Source organism: Macaca fascicularis, chromosome 6 (genome assembly GCF_037993035.2).
Source record: "Macaca fascicularis isolate 582-1 chromosome 6, T2T-MFA8v1.1".
NCBI lineage: Eukaryota > Metazoa > Chordata > Mammalia > Primates > Cercopithecidae > Macaca > Macaca fascicularis.
Window position 1 is genome coordinate 152,651,891 of NC_088380.1, and position 18,518 is coordinate 152,670,408.

General features: G+C 41.3%; 1 protein-coding gene across 1 annotated transcript; it reads right to left on the bottom strand.

Moving 5' to 3' along the window:
* Positions 1-1,276: 1,276 nt before the first annotated feature.
* Positions 1,277-14,997, bottom strand: LOC135971155 (glutaredoxin domain-containing cysteine-rich protein 2). Its single transcript, XM_065545982.2, has 3 exons — positions 14,644-14,997; positions 8,916-9,143; positions 1,277-2,329 (listed from the first exon to the last, which is right to left on the bottom strand). The coding sequence occupies exons 1-3, from the start codon at positions 14,995-14,997 to the stop codon at positions 2,147-2,149; spliced, it is 765 nt and encodes a 254-aa protein (XP_065402054.1). The 3' UTR covers positions 1,277-2,146.
* Between the last annotated feature and the right edge of the window lie 3,521 nt (positions 14,998-18,518).

Below are 18,518 nucleotides of genomic sequence, written 5' to 3' on the forward strand. Positions count from 1 at the left end.
CATAGTGTAAACTTAAACATTCATTACGAGGGTAGTTCTCATGTCAAATGTTCCTACCACAATAATAAATGAATACTTGTGAAATGAACACAATAAATGTGATCATTAGTAGGTTATTTATTATGTGATGAAAAACATTAAAGGCTCTTTACAGAAGCTGAGGTTGCTCACACCTTTTCCTCTGGGCAACCTCCATAACCCCACTAAGGCTTAAATTAGATGCCCCTTCTGCATGCTCCAAATGCTCCCTGTAATGATCCTATCCCAGCACTTGTCACAGTGCATTTCAGTTATCCATTTATGTATCTATCTCCTCCTCTAAAACTAAGTCCCATGAGATACCAAAGGGATGATGCCTCTCTGGGTAACACGATACATGAAGCACTTTGGAATACTGTCCTGTGTGCAGCGGGGCTCAAACAATATTTGTGATGGAATGTTCTTGTCAAAAAACAGAATAGGGCCAGGCGTGGTGGTTCACGCCTATAATCCCAGCACTTTGGGAGGCGAGGTGGGCGGATCACCTGAGGTGGGGAGTTGGAGACCAGCCTGGCCAACATGATGAAACCCCGTCTCTACTAAAAATACAAAATTTAGCTGGGAGTGGTGGCGAGTGCCTGTGATCCCAGCTACGCAGGAGGCAGAAGCAGGAATATTGCTTGAACCTGGGAGGCAGAGGTTGCAATGAACCGAAATCGTGCCACTGCACTCCAGCCTGAGCAACTGAGCAGACTCTGTCTCCCATAAAAAAAAAATTTTAAAGCAGAATACACTCTCGACATCCCTCCTTCTGAAAAGGCAGAAGAGCCAACAGCTGTGAGAAAACATAAACCGAAGCAGGAGGCATAATGGTTAAGGACAGGAGCAAAGAAAACTGGTGAGCAATATGGTAACTCCTGAGTATGAAAGGACAGGCAAAACTATCATGGCTTCAAAAATATTTTAATCTTTTTTATTAGAAGTATTTATATTGCCTGAAAAGCATTCCATTGTTAAATTATATTAAATGCTGAATATTAGAGAATAACAAACAAATCCTGAGAAATTATTAAGTTATGAAATCAAAATTATTATCACAGAACGCAGCAGGTCTCAAGAGATAAATTTTGCAGTGTTATTCTTAAGGGCTTGGGGAGTGGGTGTTAGAGCTACAAAAGTTCATTAACAAAAGTATGTTCTAATTTTATAACCAACCTCAAGAGGAAAGAATCATCCTTACTATGCATATTCATGGAGAGTAGAAACATTACTGCTAAAAATCAGCCTTGGTTAATTCTTTTCTTTTAGAGATTTCCAGTAGGTAATCTATAAAATACCTGCAGTCCTTTATGAAGAGATCATAGCTAGGTTCTAGACTTCAAGTGGATTTATTTATTTGGTAGTAATTCAGGGGCTGGAAGAAGTTATATCATACACACATATTTGAGCACCAAATTTATCATAAATAGCTTTGACTTGGCTTATAACCTCAGTAGTGAGAGGCACGCAAAAATGTCTTATCTCCTGTTGACTTAAGAAATAGTATTGCTCACCGTCTGCATAAATATTATCCAAGCACACCGCATGGAAGAGGTTCAGGACTTTGAAAGGGAAGGCTTTTTGGCTTGCCTGTCTCCAGAATGAACATCCCATTTCGCTTGCTGTGGCCTGTTAGTGCGTTCAGCATTGGCTGCCTCTTTCTTCTTCTGCTTAATCAGAAATTCAATTTGACCAACAATCATTTGAGATGCATTATAAGCAACAAGAATTCAGTGTATCAGAAACCTGCCTTTCTTATTCCTTTCTCACCACATAATTTTGCAAAATAACTCCCAACCTGATGCCTGAAGTGTACATGTATTTGTTCACTGAAGCAAGGAGAAAACTGAGCTAAGTCAAGTGAGATACACTCACACCATCCTGGAAGGATAATTTTAGAACCAGTTTCAAAGCAGACTCTAATTCGAAAATGCCCCTGCCACTTAGACCCACACAGAGATGTTACCAGCCTCACAAAATGTCACCAGATAATTGAGTTTTGCCAGCAGTGGGAGTGACTGCAGCCACTGCGGCCTCCTTGTTGGGAGAGGCAGAAGGAGAAGGGGGTGGTTTATTAGAAAGAACTTCAGGGAGGGTAAGATAACAGTGGACATGCAAAAGCCACGGACTATTGATTGCAAATCTGGCAAGGCTGTAGGCCATTCTCATTGCAGGCAGGGCACCTCAGGGCCCGATAGGACTCCTTAAATCTGTTGGCCAGCATCGAGAACTTGCTGCCGTGGCACAGAGAGCAGGTGGCACTGCCCGACCCTCGGCAGTGAAAACAGCTGTCCTCGGGAATATCCCCTTCCTGCAAGAAACAGGTTAGGGTTTAGTTAAAGCAGCAGTTCAAGTCTGTTGTTCACATGCAGATCAAAACAGTACTAGACTACAGCAAAGACTGGGACAGAATAGAGGAAAATGCTTCCCATGGATGTCAGTGAGAGAATCGGCTGGGACCCAGAACAGTCACAGCAATTTTATCAGAGAGGATTCCCCTGGTGGACATCTCTAAGATGGCATCCCCTGCCACCACACTTTGCATTCCGAGACTTCATGATCTTCATTGCCCTTGTCACTATCTCTGACCTGTTTTTTCTGTAAGCTCCATAAAGGGCAAGGACTTTATTTTCCTTATTGCCAAATACTACGAGTGAACCCTTGTAGCATGCCTGATAGGTGCCAGGTGCTGTTCTAAGAGCTTCCTATATATCATCCATCTAATCCTCACAAAATCCCAGTGAGATAGTGTATTATTATCCCTGTGTTGCAGATGGGAAAATGGGATACTAAGAAGTTGTTTACCAATGGTCACACACACAGCTTGAAAGAGGAAGAGGTGGGCTCTCATCCCAGGGATTTGAGCACCAGAATGCATGCTCCTAATGCCTATGTACACAGCCCCTCATTGTAGTTGTCCATAGTAAGTGCCCAAGAAAGACTGTTCTGTGTGACTGAGAGACTGAGTGGAGAAATGAATGAATCAATAAATGTTACAATCCTTCAAAGCTTAGCTCTGAATGCTACAGTACTTATATCTTTATTCTCTTTGAGAGCTAAGGCCCAGTGATTAAGAGCTCTGTACTTTGGAGTTAATAGACTAGGACTGAGGCTATGTCTGCCATCAGCCATGCAACTTGAATAGTTCCCTTCGCCTCTCCCAATCTGTTTCTTTATTTATAGAATGTGAATAATAATGCTTACCCTTCTGAGTAGCTGGAACATTAAAGAGAGAATATATATAATGCAATATTATCTGTCAGATCATAGGTTTACCATAACAGTTAGTTCACTTCTAAGCCTTGCTAACAAATCTCCAGTTATTGACTCCCGCTCTCCAGAAAATGTTTCTTGGCTATTGTCTTGCTGTCCCCCTTAAAGCCATAGGAAATTGGTGATCTTGGTACTCCTTATAGACTATGAACCTTCCCAGAAATAAAGGGAGACACTAGATTGAAACCTGGCGAATCCAGTACCAAGTCCTGGCCATTTCAGCTTCTGAAAATCTCAAATCCATCCTGCTTTCTTCATCCCAGAACTACAATCCTAGCCCAACAGCCCACTGACTATGGCATGAACTGAGTGTGGACCCATGCCTCTGGTCTTGTAGTATGTTCTCCCCACTGATGCTCATTAAGTTGCCTGCAGTATCACTGCCACATAGAAAGCACTCAGGAAACTTTTTAATGAACACTTGCCCTCCAGATAAAACCTCAGGATAAAACCCAGTCTCCTTAGCTGATTTAAATTTTTTGTCACTTCTTTCATCAGGATCTTGTTCATGGGCCTCTCTGTACTTGGTCTCTAGGGACCTTTCCCCACTCCCAATGTGGCCAACTCCTACTTGTCCCCAGAAATCAGCTTAGCAGCTCTTTCTCCAGGAAGCCTTGCCCACCCACCACTCTGGACCAGGAGTTCCCCCACCCCCATGGCCACCTGTACTGTCCCTGGCGTGACAGGTATCCCATACTCCAATGAAAGTTCCTGTTGATTAGACAGGGAGCTCTCTGGACTTGTACCATTTCACCATCACTTCCCAAACACCTAGTGCAGTGCCTGGCACACTACTTGTGCCAAATGAATAAACAAATGAACACTGATGTCTGGAGAACCCTTCCTGTTCTTAAATTCTAGGGACCAACAAGACAGCAGGAGTCCACTGGGTAGCTCTACCCAACTCATTCAGCTTTCATTTATAATGTAAGAATAAAAATAATCCCTGAAAAGGGAGGCATAAGTTTTGAAAATAGCTCCATCATGCTGCAAATTGCCTAAGAAGGTACCGAATTTTATTTATTCTAGATTTAAGGAGTGAAAGTAATTACCCAATTGACAAAAACTCAAATCATGTCTATGTACCCTTTTGTTAATATTTTATTGATTGTTACCATATTTTAGTATATTAACAGTGGAGAATTTGTTTTCTTCTCTTAAAATATTCAAAATAATACGTATTTGCAAAAATATTCTTAAAACAAATTGCCACGATTCATTTCCTGCCAAATCCATTAGGTTTTATGTTTTGTACTTCATACCCGTGAGATTTTAATAATATAAGTCCACACTGCAAGGGAAAGTACAGTAAAATCCTACCATAATGCTATACATGTGATCCAAAAATTCATTTGCATAAAATGCCAGATCAGATATTGAAAGATTAATGAAATGACCTAGTAAGCCTGCTGTAGAGAATAAGAACAAGTCTCCCATCAAATTATACCTAATGTCATATAGTTCTAGGGTGCGCTACATTATTAGAAGTTTCACTGGAGTTTCCATTCTTATTCTGGGTTACCACTCTCTGACCACTTACCCTCAACATGCTCTTTTTAATCATTCAGTTAATTCAGCAAGTATTTAATAAGTACCACTCTATACAAGACTTATATACTATAAGCCTCTTTCTTCCTTTCTATCTTTTAAATTATTCTCAGAAAATATTTAGTAGGATATAGAACATAGTTGCACAGCATTGCTTAGATTCTAGAACCCAACAGACCCACCAATCCACCTCTTACTAGCTCCATGACCAAGAAGAGGGGCTTGATCTTTTACTGAAGACTCCAAGGCTTGTGTAGCCCTGAAGATGGTAACCAACGCCAATTGAGACTGCAAAATAGGGTGGTTATGGTCATGAGATTGTTCAACAGATGGACCTAGATTTGACTACTGGCTGTAATGTCCTCTGGCAAGTTATTTAACCTCTCTGAGCCTCAGTTTCCCTAGCTGCAGAATGTGACTTTTAATAATATCTACCTCACAGGGTTCTTGAAAGAGTTAAATGAACTATTGCATGGAGCATTGGTCATGGTGCCTAGCTATCGTGAGTCCTCAATAAATGGCAGCTATTATGCTTTTGATTATGATGAGATGATTATTGCTATTATCTCAGAGTGAGATCACATAAAGCATAAAGAAGCCCAGATGATTTATGGCCTCAAATTCACTGAGCACAAAGCCAAATTTTTCCCCTTCCACCTTTTGCTGTGGCTCAATTCAATTATTCCTCTCCTCTTCTTTGATAGTTAATACAGAGGCTCAAGTCTGGCCCGGCTTTCAGCCTTGCGCTACTCTTTCATCAGATTCTCACTGCTGCCCCGTTCCACCTAACAGAACAAAGAGGGTCTTGGTCAGAAGGGGCTCCTTGATGTTCTTTGACCTTCTCTTTTGAAATAAAACTTGTCTGAGCATTTACTGCATGAGGGATTGGGCAAACAAATAGCAATTTAAAACAGAGTTTAAAGGACAGACAAGTGAAATATAACTTTTCACAGCAAACTTCTGCTGCACACCTCTGTCCTAGTTTATAGTATTACAGCTAAAAAACACAGATCTCTCCAAATTGAGCTTAAAGGTAATTGTCATATCAGGCTTACTCTTGCTTTTGTAATCAGGCCTGAAGTATAACCTGCCTTTTATCATTTCTGGTCCTCTTCTGAAAATACATGCTCCTACAACTTACAATATAGTATGATAGATAATAGAATTTAAAAATTTTATAGTGGGAAGGTAGCGCTTTGGATCAACATGTTCAGTCATCTGCCTGCTGCCAGGTTAGGTTCTTTTATAAAAAAAAAATTTTTTTGTAAAGACAGGTCTCATTATGTTGCCCAGGCTAGTCTCAAACTCCTGGGCTCAAGGGATCCTCCCTCCTCTGCCTGGGATTACAGGCCTGAACTACCACACCCGGCCCAGGATAGGTTCTTAATAGTTCTGCATAGAAGATGAGAGAAGGTAATGGCCAGACTTCTTACCAGCTGGCACTTTGGTCTCAAATTCCAGTATTCTTTCCACAAACATTTAACTAATATTCACTGGTTATCTGTTATATGCCAGGCTGTATTTTTCTGATACTGGAACTACAATGTTGCACCCAGCGTAAACATGGCCAGGCCTGCCCTCATGGAGACCTAATTGGTAAGAGCAAATAATCACACAAATTAAAGTAAGATTGCAACTGTGAAGAGGGGTGTAAGGTGCACTGACAGGTCAATCCTATAGGATTTTTTCCTCATGGAAGCCAGGGAAGATCCCTCTGAGGATCACTTCCTCCCTATGAGGAAGTGATGCCTCTTCTGAGATCTCAGAAGCTGAAGGCAAGGTGGTAGGGAGTCTGGGGACATTCAAGGCAGAGGGGATTGGCCTCTGGTAGGAAAGAGAAAATAATACATGAGGGATGGAGATGGAGAGATGGGCAGTGTGTCTGGGGCCAAGAGCATGAGAAGAGATGTGTAAGAGATGATGCTGGAGGGGCCAACAGAGGCCAGGCTACACAGAGCTTTCTAGGACAAGTAAGGAGTTTGGGGTTTTCTCCCAAGCAATGAAAAGACACTGAAAGCTTAGAGGGGGTGACTGATATGGTTTGGCTCTGTGTCCCTATCCAAATCTCATCTTGAATTGTAATCTCCATGTGTCAAGGGGGGAACCTGGTGGAAGGTGATTGGATCATGGGGGCGGTTTCCCTCATGCTGTTCTCGTGATAAGTGAGTTCTCACCAGTGCTGGTAGTTTTAAAGCATGGGACTTTCTCAAGCACTGTCTCTCTCTTTCTCTGCCCTACTTCCATGTAAGCCGTGCCTTGCTTCCCCTTCACCTTCCAGCAAGATTGTAAGTTTCCTGAGGCCTCCCAACCATCTGTAACTGTGAGTCAATGAAACCTCCTTTGTTTATATATTACTCAGTCTCAAGTACCATCTTTATAGCAATGTGAAAACGGACTAATACAGTGACAAAGGGGATGACCTAATCAGATTACATTTAAAAATATATTTTTGAGTGTGGGGGCAGGTTGGAAAGTACGTGAGTGGATGTGAGCAGAGCTTTCAGAACCTTTTGCTAGAGTCCCAGTTGCTTATGCTCTAGGGGAAAGGAAGGAGAGGTAGAAAGGAAGAAAGAAAAAAGTAGATTTTAGAGAAATTGTGGAGAGGTAGATAGACTCATGATATGGGAGAAATGAGATAAGAAGGAGCCTTTGGTGCCTCTTGTCTAAGGCCATCACTCAAAGCCCAGTCATGACCTTCTTGTTCCATCATCTGAACCCTCCCAGAGTGGAGACATCACTCAAGTTCCAGAAAGCCCCTGACCCATTTTTCCATAGCGATCCCAGGAGATTAAAGTGAAAACATCAAGTCCCAAGAGATGGAATCTAAGAGAGAGAAAATTCATTTATCCAGCTACCCAAGCTTTTAATCTTTTGGCTTAAATTCATCAAAATTGCTTCCTCCACCCCCAACCTCACACTGTGAATTAATGACTATCAGCCCTCCTCCCCCAGTGTGAGCATGTCTGAGCAATGGTTTCCAGGGTGGTGTGTACACACTTCTAAGGGGTATGAGAGGAAAACATTGGAACTATTTATATTTGCTTTTTATCTACAATTAGGCAGATATTAAGCTTTATTCACATTTTTAAAGGAATTTTTATACTAACTTTTAATAAACTGGTGGACACCGACAGCCATATTAGGTTAGGCCGTCACTAGACAAGTGTGGTACTCAAGGGACCCTAGAGTAAGAGTGACGTTCAAATGTTGCTGACAGTGGCGTCCAGCTCATTTGTTCACTTTCAGCACATTGCAACATATTGCAGTTTACTTGTGCCTGGTCTAGTGGATTTACAAAGGATACTCCTTAGTTTTAACTAAACTGATCTGCCAAATGGAATCATGACTTTACATAATGTCTTCCAGGAGACTATGGATCAAGGATAACACCAATAACAGAAGAACAAGTGAACCTATAAGAAAAGAAAGGGCCAGGCCAGGTGTGGTGGCTCATGCTTGTAATCCCAGCACTTTGGGGGGCCGAAGCAGGCGGATCACTTGAAGACAGGAGTTCAAGACCAGCCTGGCCAACATGGTGAAACCCTGTCTCTACTAAAAATACAAGAAAAATTAGACAGGCATGGTGGTGGATGCCTGATATCCCAGCTTCTTTGTAGGCTGAGGCAGGAGAATCACTTGAATCCAGGAGACAGAGGTTGCAGTAAGCGAAGATCATGCCATTGCAATCCAGCCTGGGCAAAAAGAGCGAAACTCCTTCTCAAAAAAAAAAAGAAAGAAAGAAAAAAGAAAATAGGGCTGATTTTTTTCCACCTCTAGAACCAGCTGTTCATAAACCACATTGTACAGCAAAAACAATAAATATTTAATCAAATCTAAAAAGAAGTCAGCCAAAAAATTAAAAATTTAGAGAATCTGAAATATGGACTTATAACTGCTATTGCTAACAATGTACCATTAAAATATAACAAATGTTAAAATTCCTCATATCTTCAAATTTAGATATCTTAAGTATTCATATTCAAAAGGTTTTACTTAAGCAGTGCACAATCAAGCCAGCTTGGAGACCATTGCTGTAGGGCCAACTCCAAGTAGGACAGTCAAGCTCCCCAACGCACCTGTGTATACCGGTTATGGGGGAATGTGCTTTCTGCCTCCACCAAAGGTCTATCTTGCTGGTCCCTGCCTCCACAGCTTTCTTCTTTGTTCATCAGAGACTCTTCTTCAGCCTCTTCTTCCTTCTGGAGAATTTTCCTCACAAAGTCTCTCTTGTCCATTGGGGTTCGAATGATTTTCAGGTTATTAGTGTAGATGATTATCTTTCCAAAATCTATAATAGGTAGGGGCTAGAGAAATGGAGAATGAGCATGGAAACTTTACCACCAATCACCAAGTAGAGGGCTGCAGAACCTGTCCAACACACCAGGAAAGAGCAGAGAAGGAACTTCCACCACCCAGCATTTTTGATCCCATCAGACCCCAAAGTCACAGTTCATTCCCTGGTCTGTTTGCTCTCTCTAAAAGCCATGAAAGCCAGCTTCCTTCTTCCTGTTGCTGGTGACCAATCAAAGCTGAACTACTCAGTATGAGAGTCTGGAGGGCAGGGGCTAGAGCTTCTATTTGTACTGCATACCCCAACAGCCAATGCAGGACTAGGTACAATGAGTGTTTAATAAATACAGAGGGATACTTTTTTGTTTTATATAAATATCTCTCCAATTTTTTATCAGCATAAATAATAATATTAGTAGATACCTTTTATTGGCACTATTTGTGTCTCAGGCATCATGCTAGGCATTTTACCAACATTGTCTCGGTTTCTCCCCAAACATCCCTATGAGGCAGATGCTATGGTTTCCACATTTTAAGGTGAGGAGACTGAGCCTCAGTGGGGTTAAGTGCCTCACCAAGGTGACAGAGTTACTCGGGCACTGTGACTAGAATTGAAATCCAATCTGTCATCCTAAAGCCCATATTTTTACACCTATATCACACTATTTAAAAGTATTTCCTCCCCCAAAAAAATAGGATCATAATATATACTCTGTTGCAACCTATTTTTTCATTACCTATATAATATGAAAATCATCTGTGCCAATAAATAGACTTCTAAAGCATCATTATTAATAGCTTTTGTTCTCTTGCATGGATTTTTCATGTGTTTCTTAATCATTTGCTCAGGAATAAACCTGGACAATACCACAGTGCAGAAAAGAGGACTGGAGGGTAACTGTTTAGAAATTACTTTAAATAAAAGACTGCCTGACTGCAGCATCTAAACAGATTTGGTTTGTACAGTTCTGTAAGCAGAGCAGAATATTTCATGCTGAGGTATTTAGTTGTGTAGTGTGATTGTGACATACAGGAAAGTCATGTAACCTCTCAACTTTAGTTTGCTCATTTGCAAAGGGACTGACATCCAGCATCGCCACAGACAAGCTAGTAATTAAAATACAGAAATGAGTGGTAAACATGTGTTGTCCTGAGACTCTTGAGTGCCCTCCAATTACCCCAGCCTCCCCTCAGGGAGCCTCTAACATCCCTAAACCTAGCGATGTAAGAGTTCATACTTAGGAACCCAAGTCTCAGTACCTTCTCCAACACTCTATTGGCTTCTCTGCTGATTGAGCAAGGTTCCTGTGTCAACTTCTGGGGGTGGGAGGTGCCATGAAAAACCTGTAAAACAGTGTTCACAAAAGCTGGAGATACTATGCAGATTGTGAGTATTGTTGCCATTGTTGTTATTTAAAATTATTCTTCTGTAGTGCATGCACAATCATACTACACAACTAAATACCTCAGCATGAAATATTCTGCCCTGCTTGTAAGACTGTATAAACCAAATCTATTTATATGCTACAGTTAAGCAGTCTTGTATTTAAGGCCCTTGTATATTCAGCCATAACCTGGCTTGAGCAAGACTTCAATATTCAGGCTCTCTTTCTTGAAACACCCATGGAGTTTGCAATAATTATTTATTAAGCCACAAGCTTCCTATCTGGTCCTATTTTCTCTCCCTTTCTTCAAGGGATCGTGTAGCAGCTTCCATTTCCTATTGTTTTATGCAGGCTGGATTCTTATTTCACACTCTGGACTATCAGTTTCTGAATATCAGAAGATAAGGATGGTGGTACTTTTGGAAGGTTCCATTTCTACTACTAGTAATAGCCAATGAGGTTCAGTTACTAGGAAGCTTTTCATTTCTAGAGCTGATTTCTTTTTTTCAAGACAAAACTCTCAATATGCTAAGAGAATCTGAGATCACCTACTCCAAACCCCTGTTTCTGAGCTGCTCAGTGAGACACCCAAGATAGCAAGTTTATTTTTTGATGTACCCCAAAGATGGAGGGTCTCAAATCACTTTTAAGGTGTAAAAGTTTTAGTTACCCTGATAGGCAAATTCTTCCTTGTGTCTAAGGAAACTCTCTGGGTGTAATGAAAGTTCACATTATGTGGTTACATCAAATGTCAATGAGGAACACCCACTCCTACATGATAGAGGGCCAGGACAGAGCCAAGAATTTTTCATTTCCTCCTAGTGCACAGAATGGCAACCTGTGTGATTGAGCACTTGTAAATACTCTTTTGTCTGTGGCAACATGCCTAGAGATTATTGATCAGGCACTATTAAATCTTTCCACTGTTCTGTTTTTAAATGCAGAAATGCCTTATTGGGTACTAGAAATTCAGTGGCTTTGGAGATAGACAGACCTGAGTTTAAATTGTATTAAAATGTTATTTGACAACTGTGTGAGATTTGCAAGTTAGTTAACCCTTATGAACTTCTGTTTTTCCAATCTGTAAAACTCTCATAGAAATCTTGTGAAGATGAAATTATGCAATATGTTTAAAGTAGGTGTTCAGTAAATGTTACCTCCCTTCCTTTTCCCTTCCATTTTCTTTGAACCTTATAAACTTCAGTTTTAATTGCTTAAAATATTTTAATTATTTATAACCTTTTCCTCTACCCATCACACAAAATTTAAAAGACTCAACATTTCTTTGATAAGAACCTGCTCGTTATTACAATGGTGGGTAACATTTGCTAAGTGCATAAAATGTGCCAGGCACAATACTAAGAGCTTCTTATGTATTATCTTTTAAAATCATCACAACAACTCTCTTAAGCAAGTCCTTTGATTACCCTCATATCACAATGATGCCGAAGGTCAACAGAGTTAACTAGCTTGTTCAAGCTTAGGCAGTAAATGGGTAGGACTGAACATCAAGCTCAGGTTTGACTGGCATCAAAGCCCTGTTTTTTATATACATATATAAAATATATCTATTTATCATCATGGTAATCTGTACATAACATAGAATTTACCATTTTAACCCTTTCTAAGTGTATAATTCAGTGGCATTAAGCGCATTCACATTACTGTGCAGCCATCACCACCATTCATCTCCAGAACGTTTTCTTCTTCCCAAATTGAAACAATGACTCTTCTTCTCCCCTGCCCCCACCCCCCAGCCCCTGCCAACCACCATTCTGCTTGCTGTCTCTATGATTTTGACTACTCTAGGTACCTCAAATAAGTGTAATCATACAGTATTTGTGTTTTCGTGACTGGCTTATTTCATTTAGTATAACGTCTTCAAGGGTCATCCACGTTGTGCATGTGTCAAAATGTCCTTCCTTTTCAAGGCTGAATAATATTGTGTTGTATGTACAAACCACATCTTGTTTATCCATTGATCAATCTATAGACATTTGAGTTCTTTCCACCTTTAGGCAATTGAGAATAATGCTGCTATGAACAATGGTGTACATATATCTGTTTGAGTTCAGAGCCCTTGCTTTCAATTATTGCACTTAATTGCTACCCAATGTAGTCTCATAGTCACTATTTACTAGGAGGTGTTTTACACTTGGATTCGTTATTGAAAAGTCATGACATTAGCTCTCATTTTCTTCTTTTTCATAAATACCACATTGACAAACGGTTCCAGGGTATGGAGCTGCATGAATCCATCCTGGCCACTCTCATGCTCAGAAGCTGGCTATGATTGGGATGGGGAACTTGATCAGGAAACAAAGAAAACAGAGATAACGAGGCCAAGCAGGAATTGGACCTTCAACGTGGCCTCTAAAACTCATAGAGTACTGTGTTTTAACCAACGGAGCCATGCTGCCATGGAGACTCATTTACCTAGATTTATAAATTCTATAGTCCTAGCTACCAGGGAAGCTGAGGCAGGAGGATCCCTTGAGCCCAGGAGTTTGAGATTGCTGTGAGTTATGATCATAACACTGCACTCCAACCAGGGTGACACAGTGAGACCCTGTCTCTAAAAAAGAAAAAAAAAAATTATACATTTACACCAATGCTAAATTTAGCACATGACTTATAAAGATCAAGCAACCCAAAATGTATCTACTGTGGCCTTGTATAAGGTTTGAATGAACTGTGACTTTGTGAATTCTAAATCTACAAGTAAGACATAGTTCAAAAGAAATAGTGTAAGTACAAGACTAGCCAGGTACCTAGGACCTAATAAGCACTCAACAAATGGTAGCTATTATTATCATGTAATAATATGGTTCTCTGAAAAAAGGAACATGCCCTAAAGAAAAACATCTGTAGAATCAGATCTGGATTCTTATTCTGACTCTGTACCCAATGATCCTGTAGTATCAGATGGATCCCTTAACAACTTGGCCCTCAATTTTTCTCATCTGCAAAATGGGAATGACCATACTTTGGCTTTTCTCCCCAAGGTTATGGTGAAGACCCAATGCCATTGATACAGACAGAGATAGCATGTGACGACACTTTGTAATGCGTAAGTCACCCCATTAAGATAAGAGGTCATTCATTTCAGCCCCCTTTAATATCAAAAACAAGCCTACTGTTATCTTTGGTAATTGTGAACATGCCTATAATTACCAATGCCAGTAAAGCCAGTAATACATTTATCTGCAATAGATGCATTATCTATTCCCTTAGGAAACTAACAATAAAAATAATTCAAGAGTAATTATCTGGCTCTCACACTTTAAAGATGAGAACACATCCTGGTGTGCTATTCATCAATACCATGGATACATTACATAATTGTATTTTATCTTTTTTAAAAAGGCATTAATGGTCCCACTGACAGCATATATACATCTCCTATGAATTTTTGGATATCAGTGAATGTTTTCCAGGTACTACCTTAAAAGAAAATCATGTATGGACTTTTGATTATCTGTGGTACTGGAAAGTAATTGAAATTCATAGATTAAACACATGTTTCAATTGAACCATTAGCTCAAACTTCTTCCCCACGTAACATGTCCTCTGGCTGATTTGCGTTTCACCATCCCTTCCCAGGACTCCAACTACCCAGAGCTTATGCTAACAAGCAACGGAAAGGAAAAATAAAGAGACAAAGTAGGCAGTAGGAGGAAGGCAATGGGGGTAAAAAACAAGACATGGATAAACTGCAAGCTGAATAATTGGCTGGAGTAAAATGAGCACTTTCAAATACTCAGCTCTTTCAGGAAACAAAAAGACTGCATAATTGTCTAAAACCGCAGTCTGACAACCTGAAAACCACTGCACCTCTATTTAATTTACATTCCAGGAAAACTCAGTCAAAGATCCAATTACAATGTATTACCTTGGATGGAATTTGAATACTATATATGCTCATTGCACTTTCCAATTAGTAGTCAACAAGCATGTTATTTTTACCCCGGAAATATTCGTCTAATAACAGCTTCCCATTTGGTGCACCAATTGCTCTCGTTGGTACCAGAGGGTGAGCAAGACACAAATCTGAACCATTTAGGCATTTCTCTAAACACATTTTAGGAAGCCCTACCCTTAAAGCCTATGTGCCATGCACAATACCAACCTTATGGTCATTCGCCTTGTAATCGTTGAACAGAGGCTGGCCGCCTGCCAAGGTGTAGGCATTACCCTCTCTAAACACACTGATCCTCTGAGCAGTCAGCTTAGGGGAGTACAGCTGGTGCCTGGGGGCTTCCCTGGGCCTGGGGGCTTCCCCAGTCCCATAAACACCATCCATTGGTTCAAGAGACTCTTGCAGAAAACTGTGAGGGTATTCCTCCTTTGGTGACTCTAATTCCTGCCCATCCTCAAAGACCTGCTTCAGTACTCGACCGCTGTAGGAGGAGGAGATTTTAAATCGTACTTTCCGGGGTTTGCCATCATTCTTCTGATTCACTTTCTTTTCGGGGTCCTCCATCTGCAGAAAGTTCACCTTGTGGTTTCCAGCTTTCCGTGTAGCTGGTAAAACTTGGGCCTCTGAGAAAAAGGCATTTTATTTTCTCTCCTCCTGCATATAATTAATTCAAGTTGTTGCTGGGGTATGGTCAGTTTACAGCAACTGACACCCATACATTAAATATTGATAGACCTTCATGAAAAGGCAGGCGATTCTGGTTTGATGGAGTGGATGGAATGTAAGACAAGATTGATTCTTCTCATAATCCCAAGCTCACCATGACTTCACCCCAACCCTAGCTTTTCTTAACCTGAGGATGAAGAAGTTTATTTAGACTGAACATGTACCAATTCAATAAGGATCAGACACTCAATTAGTTAACAAGTGTCTTCTTACTGTTAGCAATGACAATTAAAATCTAGTGAGCATTTCATAAGTGCCAGAGATTGTTACATGCATTATTTTACTTCATCCTGACAATAACCCTACAAAGAAAATGTTATATTTTTTACAGAGGGGAAAATGAGGCTTAGAGCCACTTGTCATTTGTCTTCATCATTTGTCTGCTCTATTATACCTAAGTAAGTGACAGAGCAAGGATTTGAACCCAGATCTATCTGACTTCAAAACCCATGATCAGTCCACATAACCAGAAGTTTTCCAGTTCTGTCCTAGAAGAGGAAATGAGGTCTTAGGTACAGTGGAGGTTCTTGGGGGCTGCTGCTAAAAACAGGAGAAGGCCGAGGGTCCTGGATTCTGGGCCTTCTCCCCCTACACTAACCAGAGCAGCTCCACTTGGTATGTATTTTATATTTAAGATTTCATTTGCAAGCACAGCACAAGTCCCCACTGCCTGTTGGACTTCGTAAATGCCCGGCACTGAAATAGTGGCTGGGGTGAATAGCACAGAAGCATGTGACCTGGGCCTGAGAACAGTCCTACAATCCCATGCAGGGAACAGACCTAATACAGGTGAAATAATAACCTCATGCTTAGAGAGCAAATTGCCCACAGCTGAATCCCAGAATAGCCACTCTGGGAAGAAGTGGTCTCTAAGGAAATAAGGATGGAAGAAGGTTTGTAAAGAAAAGTGTCCTTGGGCTGGGTGGAAAAGGGTAGGTTGGATGTGAGGAGCTGAAAGTGGAGTAAAGCCTTTCTCCCTGTCTTTGCTACCAGCATCACCATTCACTGAGTTGCCCAAATTGGCCCCTCCTCCTGTTCCCCTACAGCCATTCGCATGGATTCTTTTTTTTTTTTTTTTTTTTAGACAGTGTCTCGCTCTGTTGCCAGGCTGGAGTGCAGTGGCGCGATCTCGGCTCACTGCAACCTCCACCTCCTGAGTTCAAACAATTCTCCTGCCTCAACCTCCCGAGTAGCTGGGACTACATGCATGCGCCACCATACCCAGCTAATTTTTGTATTTTTTGTAGAGATGGGGTTTCACCATGTTGGCCAGGATGGTCTCATTCTCTTAACCTCGTGATCCACCTGCCTCAGCCTCCCAAAGTGCTGGGATTACAGGCCTGAGCCACTACGCCCAGCCCATTCACATGGATTCTATCACCACCGCCTTCTTTCATCCACCTCTGTCACCCTGGCCCTAGGTCAAACCCTCATCACTTCTGTTTTTAAAGTTGCAGCTGTCTCCCAAGGACTTCCCTACTCACCACCAATTCCATTCTCCATATTGATGTGAGAGCGATAGTCCAAAACAACAAGTCTGCAGGTGTCAGTCTCCTGCTGAAAAATTTTTTCCAGTGGTTCAGGGCATAAATCTTAACTGTTCCATGTGATAGGCAAAGCCCCTCAAAAACCAGCCTCACCTTCCTTCCTTTCCAGCCTTGCCCTCTGTCACTCTTCCAGGGGCTGCCTGGGATTGGTGTTCCAGTTACACCAACAAGAAGCTTACCCATATCTCAAACCCACAAGTTTCTGTCTCTTATCCAGTACTCTGTTTCCTGATTTAGAGTGTCAAACTTCCATTCCTCCTTCAAGTCATACCTCAAATGTCGCTGCTTCTGGGCAGCCTTCCAACCTGCCCCAGGGAGAATGCCATTGGACTTTTGGACCTACCGCCATTCAGGTGCTTCTCACTTTCCCTTGCCCTTCCTATTTTTCCCGCCATTTAACTGTGAACACCTTGCAGTCAGAAGCTGTCCTTACCATCTATATATTTCCAGTGTTTATCAAAGTGCCCAGTACATAATAGAACTCAGTAATTGTTGAATGAATGACTTCAGGTGAGAGAAACCAAATACACAAAGCTTTTAAAAAAGGAATTGAGCATATTTTGTGTAGAATATTGAAAAGGGGGCTGGGCGCAGTGGCTCACGCCTGCAATCCCAGCACTTTGGGAGGCTGAGGCGGGTGGATCACTAGGTCAAGAGATCGAGACCATGCTGGCCAACATGGTAAAACCCTGTCTCTACTAAAAATACAAAAATTAGCCAGGCATGGTGGCGGGCACCTATAGTCCCAGCTACTTGGGAGGCTGAGGCAGGAGAATCACTTGAACTTGGGAGGCAGAGGTTGCAGTGAGCCAACATTGCACCACTGCACTCCAGCCTGGCAACACAGCGAGACACCATCAAAAAAAAAAAAATAGTGAAGAGGTAGGATTAGAAGACTTTTTTTTTTTTTAATCTACCTTTCTACTAAGGAAGGGTGTCACAGTTGTAAACTCCCTGTGTAACTGGTGCAAGAAATAGGTGGGAGAGAAGAACTAGGGAAACAATGTTTAAAGCGAAAGAAAGATACACTTTTCATAACATTATAACTCCCCCAGGATGCAGAGTTGTCTGGGACATACCATCAATGAATTACAGGAGACTGAGACCTTGATCTCTCAGCCCTCATGGCAGCCAGGTGGGCCCCAGGACTACATTAGCCTTATTCATTTACTTCACCATATAGAACAATATCAAGCTGGGCATGGTGGCTCGCATCTGTAACCCCAGCTACTCAGGAGACTGGGGTGGAAGGATTGCTTGAGCCCAAGAGTTTGAGAACAGCCTGGGCAGCAAAATGAGACTTTGTCTCTACAAAAAGTTTTTAAAAAATTATATGGGCATGGTGGTGCATGTCTGTAGTCCCAGCTACTCAGGAGGCTGAGGCAAGAGGATTGCTTGAGCCCATGAATTTGAGGCTAAAGTGAACTACAATTATGCCACTGTACTCCAGCCTGGATAACAGAGTGAAACTCTGTCTCTTAAAAAATTGTGTGTGTATATGTATATTAAAAAATTGTGTGTGTATATATATATATACACATATACACACACACATATATAAATGTAACAATTATTATTTTCCTTTTTTTTTTTTTTTTTTTTTTGGAGACATGGTCTTGCTTTGTCACCCGGGTTGGAGTGAAGTGGTGCAATCTTAGCTTACTGCAACCTCTGCCTCCTGGGCTCAAGCAATCCTCCCTCCTCAGTCTCCTGAGTAGCTGAGACCAAGGCATGCAACAACTATTATTTTCTATCTATGCCATGCCATGAAAAAGATTGGGAACTCCTAACTAGAAGATTATTTTTTTTCTA